Source organism: Mesocricetus auratus, unplaced genomic scaffold, assembly GCF_017639785.1.
Source record: "Mesocricetus auratus isolate SY011 unplaced genomic scaffold, BCM_Maur_2.0 Super-Scaffold_6723, whole genome shotgun sequence".
NCBI classification, from domain to species: domain Eukaryota; kingdom Metazoa; phylum Chordata; class Mammalia; order Rodentia; family Cricetidae; genus Mesocricetus; species Mesocricetus auratus.
Genome location: NW_024429183.1, coordinates 13,081,349 through 13,101,313, shown reverse-complemented (window position 1 = coordinate 13,101,313; position 19,965 = coordinate 13,081,349). Strand labels below are relative to the sequence as shown.

The following is a 19,965-nucleotide window of genomic DNA, read 5'->3' as shown; positions in this document are numbered from 1 at the left end:
CCCGGCCTTGACTCAGCTTCTTTATTGCTAGGATAACAGTAATTCATTACAACACCCAGCAGAAACTATCCCCCCCAATAGTGAAAACAATGTTTAATTCTCCTAGTTAAATTCCTTGTAATACAGGATAGGAAGCTTGTTTGGAGGAGCCAATATATGAGATGTACTGCCTTTTTTCAAGACACTCCTAATAAAATAAACTGGTGCCATCATCCTGCCTCACAACAGTGCATTTACCTTATTCTCACATTTTCGAAGTAACTTCTTTTTCCCCAGATCATAGACTCGTAAAAGCTTCCCCACACCAATCAATACCCTCCCCTGGAATGGGGCAATGGCAGCAGGGACCTCTTCCACTGGAGTCTGTGAAAGGAAAAGAATGTCATGGGAGCTTTCAGAAAGAACACACAGCTAACTACACACTTATAAACACCTGACACAGAACTATTTCTGTAAGCATTAATCAAGAAGGCAGACAGAAAGTAACATGTACTTTGCTCACCATACGAATCAACTGCCCATGCAGCAGTCAGTCCCCATCAAACCGTCCCACACAATACATTTCACCCAGCAAGAAATGCCACAAGTGTGGTATTCCCATCGCCTACCTGCTGAGTGCTGCTCAGAGGCCTGTACTAGTATATAACACCACACACTAACAGCAAAGTCTTAACATCAAAGAAGCAACTGAGGTTTGTGAAAGGATGAGAAAAGAATGCTACTAAAAAAGTGACATCTTAGTTTCAAGGCTGAGGTGTTTAACATTAAGGAGTGTGATAATTTATATTCCCTAGATGAAGCAGTCAGATTCAGGTATTATTAATATATAGACAGAACATAAACTAATACTTAATTAGATTGCAGTAAAATAAAAATAAAACAAAAATTTACACTTCAGAGCATATACTTTAGTGGCATTAAATGTATTCACACTGCACAGCAATCACCAGCATCATGTACAGATTTTTTTAAAAGGTTTATTTATTTGTTACGTAGGCAGTGTTCTGTCTGCATGTATCCCTGCAGGCAAGAAGAGGGCACCAAATCTCATTACAGACGGTTGTGAGCCACCATGTGGTTGCTGGGAATTGAACAAGACCTTTGGAAGAGCAGCCGTGCTTTTTTTTTTTTTTTTTTTTTGGTTTTTCCAGACAGGGTTTCTCTGTGGCTTTGGAGGTTGTCCTGGAACTCGCTCTTGTAGACCAGGCAGGCCTTGAACTCAGAAATCTGCCTGCCTCCGCCTTTAATTCCGCTGGAATTAAAGGCGCGTGATACCAATGCCTGGCTCGCAGCCAGTGCTCTTAACCTCTGAGCCATCTCTCCAGCCCCTCATGTACAGATCTTTATTGTTCTCCCAAACAGAAACTGTTCTATTAAAGAGTAACTTCCTGGAACCTGTTAATTCTTTAGTTGATTGATAAGTTTTGGACATAAACTGATGCATTGCTTAGTAACACAGTAAACAAGAAGGCTAACTCACTGTCTTTCTCAGCATAGTGGGTGGTGAGAATCCAGGCTTTCTGTGCCAGGCACAGAACATCATTCAAGTATAGAGGTCCTAGTATGTTCCACATGCTGCCCCAAAATGAATTAGAGCCAACAAGCTACTGTCCAAAAAGACCCCACTCAGCCTGGCATGGTGGTACAATCCCAGCACTCAGAAGGCAGAGGTAGGAAGATTTTAGGAAGACCTTTTTGAGGTTAAATCTACATAGAGAGACTGTCTCAAAACAACAACAACAAGGGTTGGAGAAATGGCTCAGAGGCTAATGGATGCTCTTCAAGATGACCTGAGTTCAATTCCCAACAACCACATGGTGGCTCACAGCTATCTATAAGATCTGGTGCCCTCTTCTGGCCTGCAGGTGTACATGCAGGCAGAACACTGCATAGAATAAATAAAGTAGAATTAAACAAACAAAACCCCCATACAAACTGAAGATCTGACCCAGAAATATAGCATAAAATGGGAGAATCCAGTAAGATATAAAATCCAAGAGAACCAGAAGATGGTTTATTGGCTGGGCGGTGGTGATGCACTCCTTTAATTCTAGCACTTGGGAAGCAGAGGCAGGTAGATCTCCATGAGTTTGAGGCCAGCCTGGTCTACAGAGCTAGTTTTAGGACAGCCACAGCACACAGAGAAACCCTGTTTCAAAAAAAAAAAAAAAGAGCAACAAACCCAGAACAAAACAAAAAAGCTAGTTCTTACCTTGTGTAAAAACTCCAACTTTTCCCCATTGTTCACAAGCTTGTATGTATAGACAAAGCCCCCTGCCACAGAGCGAGGGCTCAGTATCAAGTCCTTGGCCACACCGACCAGCACATACCAGTCTTCACCAGTGTTGGAGAACCTACACACTGCCACACTACAAATAGACAAAGAAGGAAAAGCCAGGCATTAGTCAAAACCCCAAGAACCTGTGATCACACTACCAAACCTCAGACGGACCTCATATCCTTACCTAAAGGCTGCCTCATTCTGTTCCAGTTGGACAAGGTCTAGTGTATTCCCCTGGATAGGGTTCATCACCCGAATCACAGAGGCCCACTGCCCATTGCCAGCCTTGGGAGCTCCAAAAATAGATTCAGGGAGGTTTTCATTAAGGAATGCTGCTGCCATTTCTGCAGCCAATTCCCGCTCATCCTCTCCTGCTGCTTCCACCATTTCCTAAATCCAGAAAGCAAGAAGAGGTTAAGAAAGGAAAATCAGTAAAAAAAAAAAAAAAAAGTCTGTTACCGAAGACCAGGATCCCCCAAACAGAGATTCAAGGGAGAGTCTTCAGACAACTCTACTGGCAGAGGCACCTGTGGCCTATAATCTGAGTTAGTTCCTCAGCTTCTACAAAAGGCACAGAACACCATATTCATATCTGCATTCAACCACTCAAATACACAACTAAAAAAAGTCAAGGAAAAATGCACAAGTAAGGAGATCATTAAATGGGAAAACCAAATACTAGTAGTTACATCTGAGTAGAAAATGCCAAAAAGAACATTAACTGTGACAAATTATTTTCATTTCTGAAAACTCAGAAACAAAAATGGCGTTTCCCTAGGGCTTGCTGCTTTCCCTGGTCAAGACTAGCTATCTCCTCTCTTTTCAACTGGATATGGTTTCCACATAGCTGGTTATTTAGCAAAGAGTTTCCAGATGAAGTGGTGCTGTGGAGGAAATCTGAAATTTGTGCTCAAATTCAGGTATCATATAACTTAGCATCTTCTGGAGACCCAAGAGATAGAGAACAGTTCCACACTGGGAGCTAAATTTTGAATAACCCAGGCCAGCCTATTTGTCCTTGGCCACAAGAAAGCTTTTAAAAGCAAGTAAAAGAGTAAAAAAACTAAAAAAAAAAAACTAAAAAAAAACTAAAAAAAAAAAAAAGAGTAAAAACTTCCCTTAAAAGGTCCTAGTTTATAGTTTTAGAAATAGGACCCCCCAAACTTTATCTCTTATTTTGTAGCCCTAGGAATCTAGCCTAGAGCTTTGTACATTAGACATACATTATACCATTGAGCTACAGATACAAAACCCTGGCTCTTTAGAAGGCAGGCGGACTTCTGTAAATACAGGGCCAGTCTGGTCTACATAATGAGTACCAGGACAGCCAAGGCTACATAGCAAAACCTTGTCTCAAAAACAAACAGCTTGGAGAGATGGCTCAGCGGCTGACATTCTAGAGAACCTAGGTTCAATTCCCACACATACAAGTCAGATGACACCTGTCTGTAACTCAGTTCCAGAGAATCTGACACCCTCAAACCAATGCACATAAAATAAAAAACAAATACTGCAGCTGTATTTGCTAGTACACAAATAATGCCAGCACTTGAGAAGTTGGGGAGCAGGATCATCCAGAGTTCCCCGTGAGCCAGAGCTATGGTTTGAGACCCTGTCTCCAAGGTGTGTGTGTGTGTGTGTGTGTGGGAGGAAGAAAATCATAGATGTCTTAATTCCAACTTTTACCTCTGCCATCTGCTGCTTTCTCTGAGCCTTTGTAGCTTCAGTGTAGGCATTGTGGTCTGTCTCAATGATGATAAGGTTGTTGCTCTCAGGGTGGATGACAAACTTCCTGGGTGTATACTGCAGTGGAAAAGCTACTTGATTGAAGACAGCACCAAGCTTCTCCAATGCCAAAATCCTATAGGAATAGACAAGAGAATTAAATAAGTTACCACCTAGTCTAGGAACTGACAAGATGAACCATGACCAGACACAGTAAACAACTGTTGAGGCTCTAACAATGACATTAGGCAGCATGAGATAAACAGCTCTCTGCGTTTAAAAGACTATATAAAGGTTTTCTCCCCTACTTTTCACTGCAATTTTGTTTTCACCACTGAAAATATATTAAAATCATCAAAAAGTATGTTGCTACAAATATAGTTGAGTAAATGTCCTTGTGGTGTAAGCTGTCATTGGTGTTTTTGATCTTAGCCATTCTGATCAATGTAAGATGGAATCTCAGAGTGGTTTTGATTTGCATTTTCCTGATGACTAAGGATGTTGAGCCTAGATGCTCCTCAACTGAAGAATGGATATAGAAAATGTGGTATATTTACACAATGGAGCACTACTCAGCAGTAAGAAACAATGACATCTTAAAATTCACAGGCAAATGGACAGAACTAGAAAAAAAATCCTAAGTGAGGTAACCCCCATTCAGAAAGATATAGCATGTACTCACTCACAAGTGGATACCAAACATAAAGCAAAAGATACCTATCCTACAATCCATAACCCAAGAGAAGCTTGAACCCTCTTGGAAGCAGATGAAAAAAATCTACAACTAACCATGGGTCAAGCTCCTGGAGCACAACTGAAGTGAGGGAGGAGCAATAATATGAACAAAGGAGTCAAGACCATGATGGGGAAACACACAGAATCAGCTGACCTGAGCTAGTGAGAGATCACTGACGCCGGTCTGACAAATGCAGAACCTGCATTAAGACTGAACTAGACTCCCTTAATACAGGTGACAATGGCATGACTGGGACAAAATATGAGGCCACTGGCAGTGTATCCAAGATCTAACTCTAATGCATAAATTGCGTAGTGGAGTCCATTCTATATGGAGAGATACCATGCCCAGCCTAGACACAGGAGTGTGGGGGTGGAGAGATGCCTTGGTCCTGCCTCAACTAGATAACAGGACAGACTTCCTAGGGGAGGCCTTACCCTCTCCATGGAGCAGATGGGAAGAAGGGAGGAGTGGGGGGAATGGGAAGACAGGAGGGAGGGGGAACTAGAATTAGAATGTAAAAAGTAAATTAATAAAATAATTATGAAAGCTTTAAATCATTTCATAGTTAACACGACAGTATAAAGTTCAGGGGCCATGGAAAAAAGGTTCAGTTGATAAAGTGACAGTATGGAGTCACGAGGAGCTTAATTATGCACCCCAAAACCCATGTAAAAAGGGCATGGCAGTACATGACTACAATCCCTGAGCTATGTAAAAAGAGACAAGAGGATATCTGGGGCTTGAGAGCAGCCAGCTTAGCCAATTGGCAAACTCCTTTCAGTGAAAGACCCTGTCTCAAAAATTACGTGGAGAGTGTGCCCGCTATGAACTTGGGAGAGTGGGGACTAAAGTCTCATGCTCATGCAATAGCCAACTTTATTCAGATCATCAGACAACTTATACTTCAGGGTTAGGAGAGTCACATGGGGCTGGAGAGATGGTTCAGAGGTTAAGAGCACTGGCTGCTCTTCCATAAGTCCTGAGTTCAAATCCCAGCAACAACATGGTGGCTCACAACCATCTGTAATGAGATCTGGTACCCTCTTCTGGCATGACAGTGTACATGGAGACAGAATGTTGTTTACATAATAATTTTTAAAAAAAAGAAGAGTCACACGAGTAAGGTGTTCAATTACAAGGACAAGCCACATGTAGCAAAAGCATGTTTTTCCATAGTCATATGGATCACAACAGCTGAACAAGTTTTTGCCACATGCGGCTTGTCCTTGTGACTAAGTACCTTCCCTATCATGTTTTATAAAATAAGATGGATGCTCTTCTAACAAGAAACATCCCAGCTTTTGGAAATTCCTGACGAGAGAGCCAACAAGCACCAAGACACATACATTCTTTCCAATAAGATATAGAGACATTACCCAAGTGGATGGGTGAAACAGGGCAATAATAAACATGAAATGTATATACCAAATAAAATTCTGGAAGATAGGAAGAGGCGCACTGCCAACTATGAATTAAACTACAAATCTGAGAAATGCGCGTACAAATTAGAAAAAAACAAAAACAAAAGCAAAGGTCTTGGACTTTAAGGACACATGCCTTTAATCCCAGCACTCGGGAGGCAGAGGCAGGCGGATCGCTGTGAGTTCGAGGCTGGGCTGGACTGACAGCCTCGAAAACAATACAGAGAAACCCTGTCTCGTAAAAACCAAAAAAGAAAAAAAGATAAAAAAGAAAAATACCAGTCTTTTAAAACTACAGCACACCTATTAAGATGACAGAATCAAACATAAAAGCAAGAGTCTGCAAGAATGGGGTAACATGGAAATTCTATCTTCTTGGCTACTATGAACTTTGGAAGGCAGTCTGGTAGACATCAAAGGTAAAGTGAGTGGAGTTACTATCAATTCAACTTTTTTCTTTGACCCATCACCAAGCCTGGCTGGCCTTGAACTTCATGTGCCTGAGGATGACCTTGAATTTCTGACCTCTTACCTTCACAGGTAGAACTGGGATTAGAAGTAACATAAACTACCACACAGTTTAATTCATTCTTTCAAAACTGGGCAATGGTGGAGCACACCTGTAACCCCAGCACTAAGCAGGCAGAGGCAGGCTGATCTCTGGGTTTGAGGCCAGCTTGTCTATAGAGCTAGTACCACAACAGCTGGGGCTACACAGAGACACCCTGTCTGGAAAACACAACAAATTAATTAATTAAAATTAAGATATAATCCTGTAGATGATAACATAGTAAGAAAGAGTTATGAGATTTAACACTTGCTCTAAAACTAAACCAGTAACATGACCATTTCACCAGTAATCTTAAAGTGTAAGACTATAGTATAATAAGTTTTAAAGCTTGGCTCCAAAAAGTCTAAACAGAAGCTAAATGCCAAGCATTGAAACTTGGCTCACAGGTTCTGAAATCCTGTTTCAATTGCAACACCCTTTCCTGGAAAAGAGGTGGCCATCAGCCATCGCTGTACAAATTCAAACTCTGGCAGAACCAGTTAGAAGGCTTGGCAGAAAGGCTTCCTGCTGGGCTCCAAACAAGGGTTTTCTCTCACCTTAAGGTGTTGGTGGAGATGGCAACAATACCTTCAGGACACTGTTCAGAGGCGAAGCCAGATGCAAACTCCAGAGTCTCGTAAGAAAGTGGGGTGAGATGGAAACGGGATTGGTAAGAGTAGCTTAACCATGAGCGACTGGACATGGCCAAAACCTGGAGAAGAAAGAGACCTAATCAAACTGGGAAAAGCTCAAACATTTTGGTCTCTAATTTTAGAAACCTACAAAGCCACTTTTAGCAAAGTGAGCCCAAAGAAGAGACAGCACAAGGCTTATTGTATAGAAAAATAAAAAAACATCAAACTACATCAAGCATGATTCTCTGGATAAATGAGAGTATAAATGAGAGATTCTATTACAAGGCTGGACAGCTGTGGAATTAAATAAGGTAACATTTTGAACTAGCATAGTAGCCAGCATTATTAACTTTAAAACGACAGAGACAAGGCTCTCTTATTAGGCAGGGAGTCACAATATCAGTATAATCTTGCCTTGAATGGAAGGAGTCCAGTTTCCCCCATCCCTGATAGCCCAGACTAAAGAAAAGACTCAAAGGATCAATACTGAAGCTTTCTATAGCCTCATAATGTCACAGTGCCATGCCATGGAATACCCCTTAGAAAACTCTAGATTAAGTCAGGCAGTGGTGACATATGCCTTTAGTCCCAGCAATGGGAAGACAGGGACAGGCAGATATCTTTGAGTTCGAGGGCAGCCTGGTCTACAAGAGCTAGTTTCAGGACAGTTAAGGCTACACAGAGAAACCCTGTCTTGAAAAACAAACAAACAAAAAGAAGAAGAAGAAAAAAAAAGCTGGAGAGATGGTTCAGTGGTTAAGAGCACTGACTGCTTTTCCAGAGAACCTGATTCAATTCTCAGCACCTACATGGCACATCACAATTGTAATTCCAGTTCCAGGGGACCTGACACCCATGGCAAAAACATCAATGCACATAAAATTAAACAAAACAAAATACAAAAAAAAAAAAAAAAAAAAACCAAACAAACAAACAAACAACCCCCCCCCAAAAAAACTCTCTAAAAGAACTCAGCACTTGGGAGGCAGAGGCAAGTGGATCTCTGTGAGTTCGAGGCCAGCCTGGTCTACAGTGCAAGTTCCAGGACAGCCAGGGCTACACAGAGAAACTGTCTGAACTCCCCCTCCCCCAAAGAACCCAGAATGTCCCAAAGACAGAACTAATGTCAAAATATCTACAAAGAATCAAACAAAAAGTTCACATTGGCACCAATATTCAAATATCTTTTTATTACTTACAGCCTCCTGGCCTTGCATCCGGACTCGGAAGAGTTTCACAGGACGGGACCCCAGATACCTAGTTCGAGTGTCAGACAGATCCCCAGTGACTGGGTCTAGAACAGTTCTCAGCAGTACACCATTCTAATCGAAAAGATATGAACAGGTAAAGCCTACTTATGATGGAAACTTTTTAGCTATGAGATTTTTCCTTGACTACTTTAACAGACAGAAGGATATAACTTATTGGTGAAAACATAACACAAATCATAACACCCCAATAATCAACAATTCATTCATTCTCTCAGTTACTAAGCATCTAAGTAAAAGATACTTCTTACTATACATACATGTATATGCATCATGTGTATTAAAAAATGTATTTGTTAACTTATTTTCTATAACTTAAAAACAGACCCAAAGCTACTGACTGTGATCTAAGTATCATTTCACCAAAAAGGAACAAGGTTTTAGGGATAACTGATTCAAGGAAGAAACCAGAATATTTACGATGCAAAGAGACCCCAATAGTGCAAGAAAGCAGCAATATAGTGGGGTCAAATAGACTAACTTCAAGGGGATCTCTATCAAATCAACTAGGATGATTGTTATGGCCCTAAATCCTTATCTGTAAAATTATTGACTAAAGAAGGGGCTGGTGAGCCGGGTGTTGGTGGCGCACGCCTTTAATCCCAGCACTCGGGAGGCAGAGGCAGGCAGATCTCTGTGAGTTCGAGGCCAGCCTGGTCTACAAAGTGAGTTCCAGGACAGCCTCCAAAGCCACAGAGAAACCCTGTCTCAAAAAACCAAAAAGAAGGGGCTGGTGAAGAGATAAACTATATTTAGAGCAAAGGAATAAACTCATTTTGTTTTACAGAGACTTGATTACAAATATTTCCAGACATCATATACTTCCTAATGGGATGCAACCAGAGTACACAGTAGCACTTTTAACTATTCTTTCCCTTACCCAAATAGTTATGAATGAATGTCATCAACTTCTCTTTTTGTTTTTTGAAAACAGGGCTTCTCTGTGTACAGTCCTGGCTGTAGACCAGGCTGGCCTTGACCTCAGAGATCCACCTGCCTCTGTGGGTCCTCCCGCCTCCCATTAAAGGTATGCGACATCACTGCCAGTCCTAATGTCATCCACTTCTATGGCCCAAACTAACCACAATTTTTCAGGAAGTTATAACATGTACAAAATATCAGATATTCAAAAACTGTTACTAATCTTGGTGGGTATGACATCACTCGTTCCTTAAAGCAAACACTGTAAAGGCAACATTACTAAGTATAGGTGGAATGATTTATTGCCTTGGATCTACTTCAAAATACTCTCAGAAAAGTGTGGACGAAGGCTCATTGTATTAATCCATGCCTAGTGCCTGAGTATTTCTAAATGAGAAACTAAAATTTAAAAAAGCAGAAACACCTCATCTAAATGAGGTACGTCTAAATGTCTCTATGTAAATACTGATTAAGGAAATGAAAAGTACATGAGAGCATTGCTGCTATCTTATGGTAGGTTCCTGCTTTTCTGCAATGGCACGGTCAGCTGCCTTGACTATAGGAATATCCAGGGCTTCGCTAGAGCTAATGTGGTCTATTTCAAAAGGCAGGAATACTGTGGGAATCTCCAAAGCATCAATAACAAAGCATTTTTACCAGTTATGAAGACTCTTTGTTCATACAATTTCCAGGCCTGCACAGTATGTTCTAAGTGCTTAGAAAATGAATCTATGACAGCACTATAAAATGACTTTCATGAAGTGACTATGTAGAACCATGGGCAATGAAAAATGCCTATACTGGACAAAGGAAAGACAGATATTATCTACAGAAGGCCTGACACCAACATGAGCCCCTGGGCTTCTTACCTGTAGTCCAATGTTCAGGTATAAGAAGCCAATAGAGCCCCTCTCACCCAGCTCATCTTGTTTCTCGGTCCCACCCATTTCTACAATACACAGAGACTCAGGCTGGGCGGGGAGAGCCTGCATACTCAGAGGCTGTAAACAGTCCTGTGAAAGGAAGAAAAACAAAAAAGAGCCATGAGAGATAAAAATAACATACTCATAGATTGTTAGGATTGAAGTAAGATCTTTCTTGAGGGCAAAGAAAACCCCAAAAGTAAACTGAGGCAGTACAGGGTCATTAACTCTAAATCTCAGAACAATCGTTGGGAACTCTTGCTTATTTTTGTCAAAGTGGATAATGGTCAAAGGAAGCAAAGAATATCTTCCTGAAAATAATGTAAGGCCATAGAACAAGTAAAATTCCTTTTTTACCAAACAATTTGGGGTTTTAAACTACAAAGGGAAGGCTGGAAAGATGGCTCCAGTAGTTAAAAGAACTTGTTGCTCTCCCAGAGGGCCTGAGCTCCCAGGATTCACATGATGGCTCAAAATTATCCATTTCAGGAGATCAGAGACCTTCTGGTACACATACAGACATACAAAGCAAAACACTAATAAAGAAAAGAGGCAATGACAATAGGTATGAATTTAGGGATCCAGCTACTTAGGCCCCACCCACTAAAGAGGGTACCACTCACTGATGGGTCAAGGGAGATGATTCTGACAGTGTTGTCCACCAGCCCCACAGCCAGGAATCGAGATCGCTGTTCTCCTGGCGGCACGTTGGCCAGACTCATGCACACCACATCTGCCGACATCTCTTTCCGCTCTGTGTATTCATTCAACTGTCCTGACTATGAGGAAGGAAAACAAAATAGGTCTATGTGCTTTAATTGACCCTAAAACTCTGGGCCTAGGAAGGGGAGATGGGTTATTAAAACTTACTTTTGCCTCCTCTTATCCCTCTTTTTGCTTTTGAAACAGGGTTTCATGTAGGTTATACTGTGTAGCCAAGGATGAACTTGAACTTTAGGCCCCACCGCCTCCACTGAGTACTGTGATTACAAAGGGTCCTATCACATCCAGTTTATGCAGTGCTGGGGATCTACCAGCTGAGCTACATTACTAGCACCTGTCCACATCTGGCTCCTCTTATAATAGTCAAGGGCCACGAATTTCACCATTTCAGGTCCCATAATCAACTTCACAGGTTAATGTCGAACACTTTAATGCCTCAGGGAAAAAAATTTAAGAGATCTTTGACAAAAAGCTGGATGTAGCACGACTAACCTAGATCAGGAAACAGGAATATATATATAAACTTCATGAGAACCCTGAACGAAGCCAGCTGTGATAGATGCCAGGCAGTAGTGGCACATGCACTTGGTCAGAGGCAGGAGGATCTCTGTGAGTTAGAGGCCAGCCTGGTCTACAAACCAAGTTCTAGGACAGCCAGGGCTGTTACACAGAGAAACCCTGTCTCAGGGAGGAGATGGGATCCCCAAAACAAAAAAACAACAACTGGGGGCTGGAGAGATAGCTCAGCAGTTAAGAACATTGGCTGCTCTTACTGAGGTCTTGAGTTCTATTCCCAACAACCACATGGTTGCTCACAACCATCTATAGTGGGATCTGATGCCCTCTTTTGACATAGAGCACTCATAAAAAATTAAAAAAGCAAAAACCTGAAAACAGCCGGGCGGTGGTGGTGCACGTCTTTAATCCCAGCACCCGGGAGGCAGAGGCAGGTGGATCTCTGAGTTCGAGGCCAGGCTGGACTGACAGCCTCCAAAACAATACAGAGAAACCCTGTCTCGTAAAAAAAACAAAAAAACAAAAAAACAAAAAAAAAAACCAAACCAAACCAAACAAACGAACCTGAAAACAGAAAAAAATAAAGTCTTTGCTAAATATTTGTCAGATAACGGAGGTGAGTAAGACAGAGGTGGCATGTACTTTATTCCCAGCGTTCAGTAGAAGAAGGCAGATTTCTAAGCTCAAGACCAGCTTGGTCTACAGAGTGAGTGCCAGGACATCCAGGGCTACATAAAGAAATGCCTCAAAACAAAACAAAACTAGTAATAATAAAATGAGGATGAGGTACAAAAAAAATAAGTATTTCATTGTCAAAAGAGGATTTCACAATTCTAGTCTGAAAGAGACTTACTAATTTTTGTCCCTTAGAAGGGTCAAATTCGTGCTGGAGGGACAGTTTAAGGGTTGGGTTTACTGCCCTGTTCTTGGCAAAACTCAGTTCGGTTCCCAACATCCACACAGTGGCTTGTAACTCAAGTTCCAGGAGGAGATTCAACAGTGTCTTCTGTATACATTATGTACATAAACTCATTCAGGCACAATTACATACACATAATAATAATAAACCTTTTAAAAAGGGCCAGACTGTTTTATGAGCACATTCATTCCAATTCTTTTTCTTGAGAATATACATACAAGATACAAGATACTGACAACCATACTATATATACTGCTAACAATATTACCAATGCTTCAGAATCCCACCCCAAGAGCCATGAAGAAAAGTAATACATGGTCAACAACAACAAAATAAATAACATACAGGATCCATCTCAAAATAGACAAGTTCTCCTCCAGTCAGGGCGATCACTACTTGTCGCTGGTTCACTGCACACTTCACAATCGTTTTCTTGCCAGGCGTCTTCCACTCATTGACTCTCTTATCTGCTCGTATGTGTCGAATGCCATCTGGATACACCTAGAAGTCAAAGAATAAAATCTAACTAGCAATTTTATTATCATCCAGAAGGATCTTCACACCTGCCAAACCTGGAATCATACAATTGAGGTATTAACTAGAGTTAGTAGAGCCCAGACAAATCAATTTTTAAAGAAATGTTTTTAAATTTCATGCTTTGTCACATCACTTCAAAGTCCAAAACCCACTTGTTAAATGAGAACAGCAGTAATGGTTTCTTGTTTTTGAAACAGAAATGCAAACTGAGAGGAAATGTTGTGCTTCAAATTCTCCAAATTGCTTAGTTAGTAAAATCTTAAAGGAATTAAGTGTACTTTTTTTAAGTTGATAAAACATGTAACCCTTCTGAGGCTTTCTGGAAGGTGAGAACGGAGACATGAATACAGGCACACCATGGGCAAGGAAAGACACAGCACACTGAGCAGGTAAGCAAGCTCACCTGAACCAATGCATCATCTCCTAATAAGGAGCAGGACAAGGTTGGAGTGGTACCCAAGAACCCAGAGTCAGTCACTTCTTCCACAGTCTCTCCGATAGATAGCACAAGCGTGGCATTCACGAAAGACACAATGATGTAGGCATCAAACTCATCTGGAAAAAAAAAAAGAAAGGAATGGTTAGGAAAGAACTCAAATTTACTAGCATTAGAAAGACAACTGAGATACTAAGAGTTTCAGAAACCTTCCACACACTCCTATGTGTAGTCACTACACACATGCACACAGAACAGGATGTCCAAAAGAAGACTGAGGGTCCTAGAAACCTACAAATAAATGCCCCAAAACACTGATTACAAATGTCATCCTCATATCTCTGAATTAGGAAACAGAGGGGACAATACAAAAATAAATAGTATAAGGAAATCTTAAATAACTATGTGTATGTGAATAAAAACTAGAGCAAATCAGTTTGTACCAATTGTTGACTGACTGATAACGTATCATATAGTCCAGGTTGGGACTCAAATTCACTATATAACCAAAGATGACCTTGAACTTCACTCCTGTACTGGAATTACAGGTATGTACCACCATACCCAGCTTATAACGTGCTAGGGATGGAACCCAGAGTTTCCTGCACATTGGGCAACTGAGTCAATCCTGCTTAATTCCAACCCAATTAATGATTTTTGTGCGCCCCCCCCAAGGGTTTCTCTGTAGCTCTGGAGGCTGTCCTGGAACTTCCTCAATAGACCATCCTGGCCTCGAACTCAGAGATCCTCCTGCCTCTGCCTTTGAAGTGTTGGGAATTAAAGGTGTGTGCCACCACCACCAGGCCATCTTACAAATATTTTAAGAGAAGTTTCTACCTCTAGACCCATCAGGTACGGTGGAACACCCCTCTGAACACTTAGAGGAGGCAGAGGCAGATCTCAGTTCAAGACTACGCAATAATACTCTTGCCTCAAAAAACAACAAAAAACACCCCCAAAACCCCAAAAGACCCCCACCCCTAAGTTCTTCCAAAGGAAGCAAAGATGTAACAATATAATCTTTAGTAACTAAAAGGACTACTGGAGACTTGAGCATATTTAGTTATTCTAGGGCTAGAAACTGGGAATTCTATTCCCACTGGGAATAAGAGAAGAGTTCCAGTTAACCAGGAAATGGGAGAAGGGAGAATGTTGATATTTTCAAGTTCTTGACCTCTCTGGTTTTTCACTATTTAAAAATGTTAACAACACAGTGGTTAAGAGCAATCTTATTAGAATTTGCCTTTCATAATATAGTTGAATAAACAAACACTAACGAGTTTCTCAAGGTCATTAAGATCTGAGTTCTATATAAAGTCAACCTTAGTTTCCTCTGCACAATCCCACTGTCAAAGGCCATCTATTTCCCATACCCTCATTCTACAGAATAAAACAACTTTTGAGTTGCCTACATCCACAACATAGAATACTGGACATATGTTATATCAATGTTTTTGTTACCTTTTATCCCAACCCAGAAATCAGCTAAACAAAGGGCAGAATAACAGAATAAAGCACTACACTAGATTGGCAGCTATAGAGCTGTTTATCCTGAGCCTTGTCAGAGTTCAATGCCACAGGACTAAAGTACACCCACACCAAGGACCATTTCTAGTTTGTATTACTCTAAAATTACTTATTATTAGAATTATTAGAATCAGCATTCTTTATAGGAGAGGTAAAGGCATGTTATCAGTGTAACCTACATAGTGATACTCATTAGCAGGACATACAGTTTGGTGAGTTGTAATCAGTACTTTATAACAGAAATAATGCTATGAAATTGTTTCACACAGTAAGGGTTATGTGCTGTTTGACGAAACTTCCAGTTAGTAATACATGTATGCAACAAGAGTGGTTGGAAAGCAAGAACCAAAGACCGTTCCCAACAGGTTAAGTTCTGATGGCTAGACCAGTAGTGGTAACTTACAAAGTACAAAATACAATTTACAAAACTTAAGTAGTACTAGACCAGATACTAGGTGCTATTGTGTAGTTGTACTGCTATAACTGTTAGCATGTGTCAAATGCTTTGGAGGCATCATATACAATGGTTTTACAGTACAAAGCACTGCTTGCTATCATAAATGACTTAAGGCCTGGTGAGATGGCTCAGAGGGAGGCTTGCTGCACAGGCCTGGTGATCCAATTTCTACCCACAGGAACCACATAAAGAAGGATGGAGAGAACCAACTCCACAAAGCTGTCCTCTGCACTCCAAAAGCATGCTGAGGTACATGTGCCCACACATACACCATAATAAGTAAATAGTATTTTTAAAAGCAAATTAGAATATAGTTGTTTCTAAATGGATTTCTAATAGTTTACAGAAAGACCCAAATTAATCTTGACACCAAACTTAAAACTTTATTTCAGCTCTGAACTTTTGACCTGGAAGTTTCTGACATGTAGTAAGAAACTGCTTATTTTTATAAGAACACTGCATCATGTCCCATGTTTCCATTTATTAAAACTTGGTACCTTGAAAGCTGTGTAAGACTAACTTAAAGCCAACCCATAAAAAGGTTTTAAATGGCCACACTTTCCAGGATCTTCCCTTAGTTGAGAGGGAAAGGGGGTCTTTTTGCAAGAGAAATCATCCAATTTTTTACTTAACTATTAAGAGAATGGGGTTAAGAAGGGGTGCCCACATCTACACCTTCCCTTACCCACAAGTCCAGACTACTCAGAGATAAAGGAAATGCTAAATTAACTTAAAATAGGGGTCACACTTTGACTAAATGATTCAACAAGTGAGAGCACCATGCCTAAAGCTTTACCAGCTCCTTTAATCACAGATTTCCTGAAACAAAAAATACTAAGCACAATAAAACTTCTACCATTTCCATTCTCAGCAAAAGATGTCCTACAACAGATTAATTTCTCTTAGGGAGATTACAGGGTAAACGTTGACATTCAGAACAAAAATCAAGCTTCAGGTACAATATAAGAATTATAAAAATTCACAATGTTTTTTTCTAGAGGTTGTAAGTTTTACAAAAATATTACTTTTTGTCTCAGTGAAGAATCTCTTGGGAAAGAGAAAAGCTCTTTAGGCCCAAGTTCAGCATAATTGCCTCTCTCTTTCTACCCCACACCCCTTTTGAGCATTACAGAAGCAGCCCAGAGACGGAATGCTTTACTTTTCTTGCCTTATGATCAGCTATTCTACAAACAGCTCTTTCCAAAAGACAACACAAGCAACAAAGTATATGACTAAGCCACTGGTACTTCATTCTCATTCAGAGTACCTGGCCATTTGCTTGTCTCAGTTTTTTTTGTTTTGTTTTTTGGCTCTTCAAGACAGGGTTCTCTGGCTGTCCTGGAACTCATTCTGCAGGCTGGCCTCAAAAATCACAGATAATCTGCCTGCCTCTAGCTCCTGAGTGCTGGTATTAAAGGCATGCGCTGCCACCACCACCCAGCTCCTCAGTTTAATATATATACTTCTCGAGGTCCTAAACCTTCAGTCAATATATCTGGAATGGATAATTCCAAAAGAGAATGAAGCTGTGGTTTGCTAGTTACACATTCTTTCAGTTTAATAAAAGCCAACTAGTTCTATTGTCCAGACTCGGGAAAAGGCGAGGCTTTCTGCAGATGTGTGATTGTCACTATGACACATACTGACATCCACCTGCAGAGACACCATTAGGACAGCCTCAGTATTCTGTGCAGGTCATCCCTTTCCCTATAAGATCCCACAGTAGACCCTAGCAGTAGGTACACACCTGTGATAATCAGCACCTTCACCAGCCACCTGTGGAAGAGAAAAAAAGGCTTGGTATTGGTAGTATACATCACCAAGTACCAGCCAAGGTTAGTATTTGCCTGAAGACGGAAACACGTATGGATAGAGGAATGCTCACTCAATAGTGACATGGGATATCTGGAAAGAAAATGACCAGAAAACCTGACATGTTTTTGTGGGTATCTGCCCCAAACTACAGTAAAAAGTAAAACTGATCAGGAAATATTTGCTACCTAGGTTTTGAGATTACCAGAAGAACAAGTTTCAATTATCAGTTCCATCACACTAGAAAATACCTGCCTACCACTTTCTTTGGCAAACAGCTGCCTGTCTAAATACCTTTCTTTACTTTCAAATAAGCCTCTTTTCGGTTTTATAATCTCCCCCTGCCAGGATGCTTCTTGTACTTTTCAGTGCATACAGGAGTTGGATACCTGTCTTTTTGGTAGTTCTATAATACAGGATCTAGACCCAGAGCTCGGTGCATGCTTGTCAAGTGCTTTATCACTGAACTACTCCAATCTCTTATATGACAAGTGCTCTGAGGCAGAAATTCTATGTTAATTACTCTGAAAAGATGACTACAGGATGAAAGCACACAAGAAACCAATACTATAGACTCCCACCAGAGTTAGTCAAAATGAGCATTGTATTAGGATTCAGGAGACAATTTTCTGCTACTATTTAGATGTATTGGCTTTAGAGTCAACACTTGAGATTTTCTTCTGCAAATCTAAATCTGCTCTAAAAAGTTTCAAAAACTGTCTAAAAATCAGAAGCTTGGCACGGTAACACATGCCTGTCATCACCAACCACACTCAGGGAAGCTGAGAAAGGTCTGTGAATACAAAGCCACTGGTGACACACCGAGTACTAGGCTAGCCTGAGTATACAATAAGATCTACCTTTAAATAAAAACATTGGATTTCTCAAAGCACCTTTCTAGTTTAACTAACCTAGGTAAGATTTACTAGAACTTTATTATCAAAGTCCACCAAAATTAAGACCAACAATAACTAGATTCTCTATGTAGAAATTACATTCAATGTAGAAATCTCTTCAAACCAAATATCCAATCACCTCTCAGCTAAAACAAGCCCACAAATTTCCTGTTGTTACTCCCCTTTCAACTCATTTGATTCCAACTATGAAAACAAAATCCACACACACATATACACACACAAAAAAAATGCAGTGTTCTAATAAATTCCCCTCCTACACATTTCCCAGCTCCCTTCAGCTTGTTACATTCAACAAGAACATCTAAACCTCAGGCAGAATTACAGCTGTTTTCCAGCCAAAGCTTTGTTTGCTGGCCGGATCTCACTTACTAGTTCCACATTCCTGAGAGAAAAGATGAAAATGAGGTCTCAGAACAATAACCTTCTGCTCCAAAGTGAACCACAGGAAACATGACAAGAGTTTTATGGGATTGAAATTCAATGTTGCAACACATTCTTGTTGTTGGAGTACCATGCAAACTACAATACTTTCAACTTTAAGGTGAGGTGACCATTTTTTATTCAAGAACTCAGATGCCATCTCTTTCACAACCATTTTTCTACTCTTAAATTGGATCCACTCAATCAATCTATAATTTTTAAGCATGAGCAGAACTGATCAATTAATAGGTTTTATAATCTTGACTTTCACTGTGATTTCAGCACAATGAAAACATAGTTCAAGTACAACGAGAAAACAACCATTTTCCCTTAGAACATCTCTTACACAGGTAAAACCAGAGCTTTATAAATCCAAAAATCATACAGGCAGCTGGATGATTCTGAAATGTTTATGCTGCAACTAAAACATAAACAACCATTCTATTCCCTCTCTATCCACTTTCAGAAAGACCAGAAGGTACCCTGATCAGAAGAAGCCTCAAAAAGTGGGGTGTTGTGCCAGAAGTTTCTGGGGTACTAGATGAAGCGATATAGACATATTATGAATGCGGTTTCTAAGTTTCCCATGGCAATGGTTCCCAAGACCCATCTTGACTACCAGGAAAGGGACACTTACCTTCAATATGCCGACGTACTGTCCAGACAGCATTGGGGTTACCAGGGAGCTCAGAAACAGCCATTTCTGACACCTAAAAGGAGAGCAGGCAAGCCACAGATCCAGTGAGCACGAAATTCTACTTCTTACACACTATACTAGATAATAATATGCTAAAGGCAAAGACCTCACCCTGTATAATACAGTAAAAGAACTGGAACACTTAGTGAAAAAAAGAACCTAAAATCCAAAGATTGGAGGCACAGGCAGCAAAAGTCAAAAAGAAGAAAAAAAAAAAAAATCCCCGTACTTGGGAGGCAGAGACAGGTGGATTTCTGTGAGTTCAAGGCCAGCCTGGTCTAGTGAGCAAGCTCCAGGACAGGCTCCAAAGGTACAGAGAAACCCTGTCACGAGGGAAGAAAAACAAAACAAAACAAAACAAAACACAAGCACTACTGGAAATAAATGAAACAGTCTAACTCAGTATATTATTGCTTTCTCTAATTTTGCCAAGACAAAACGGTATCTCTTCACAGATTATTTATTGCCTTTGGAATTTTTAAAAATGTAATTACATTTTTAAAAAATGTAAATTATTCAGAGACAGAGTGCTTCATACAGT

At 40.4% G+C, this 19,965-nt stretch overlaps 1 protein-coding gene across 2 annotated transcripts in view; it reads right to left on the bottom strand.

Moving 5' to 3' along the window:
- Window positions 1-19,965, bottom strand: part of Sf3b3 (splicing factor 3b subunit 3) — a 38,738-nt gene that overhangs the window by 4,943 nt on the left and 13,830 nt on the right. For both annotated transcript variants that reach the window (XM_040736877.1, XM_040736876.1), the window contains exons 11-21: window positions 19,365-19,437; window positions 13,562-13,713; window positions 12,967-13,122; window positions 11,087-11,242; window positions 10,410-10,553; window positions 8,551-8,673; window positions 7,274-7,428; window positions 3,968-4,142; window positions 2,466-2,671; window positions 2,213-2,369; window positions 238-363 (exon numbers count right to left, since the gene is read on the bottom strand). In XM_040736877.1, the coding sequence (XP_040592811.1) occupies window positions 238-363; window positions 2,213-2,369; window positions 2,466-2,671; window positions 3,968-4,142; window positions 7,274-7,428; window positions 8,551-8,673; window positions 10,410-10,553; window positions 11,087-11,242; window positions 12,967-13,122; window positions 13,562-13,713; window positions 19,365-19,437 (1,623 nt within the window). The remainder of the gene's footprint in view (window positions 1-237; window positions 364-2,212; window positions 2,370-2,465; window positions 2,672-3,967; window positions 4,143-7,273; window positions 7,429-8,550; window positions 8,674-10,409; window positions 10,554-11,086; window positions 11,243-12,966; window positions 13,123-13,561; window positions 13,714-19,364; window positions 19,438-19,965) is intronic.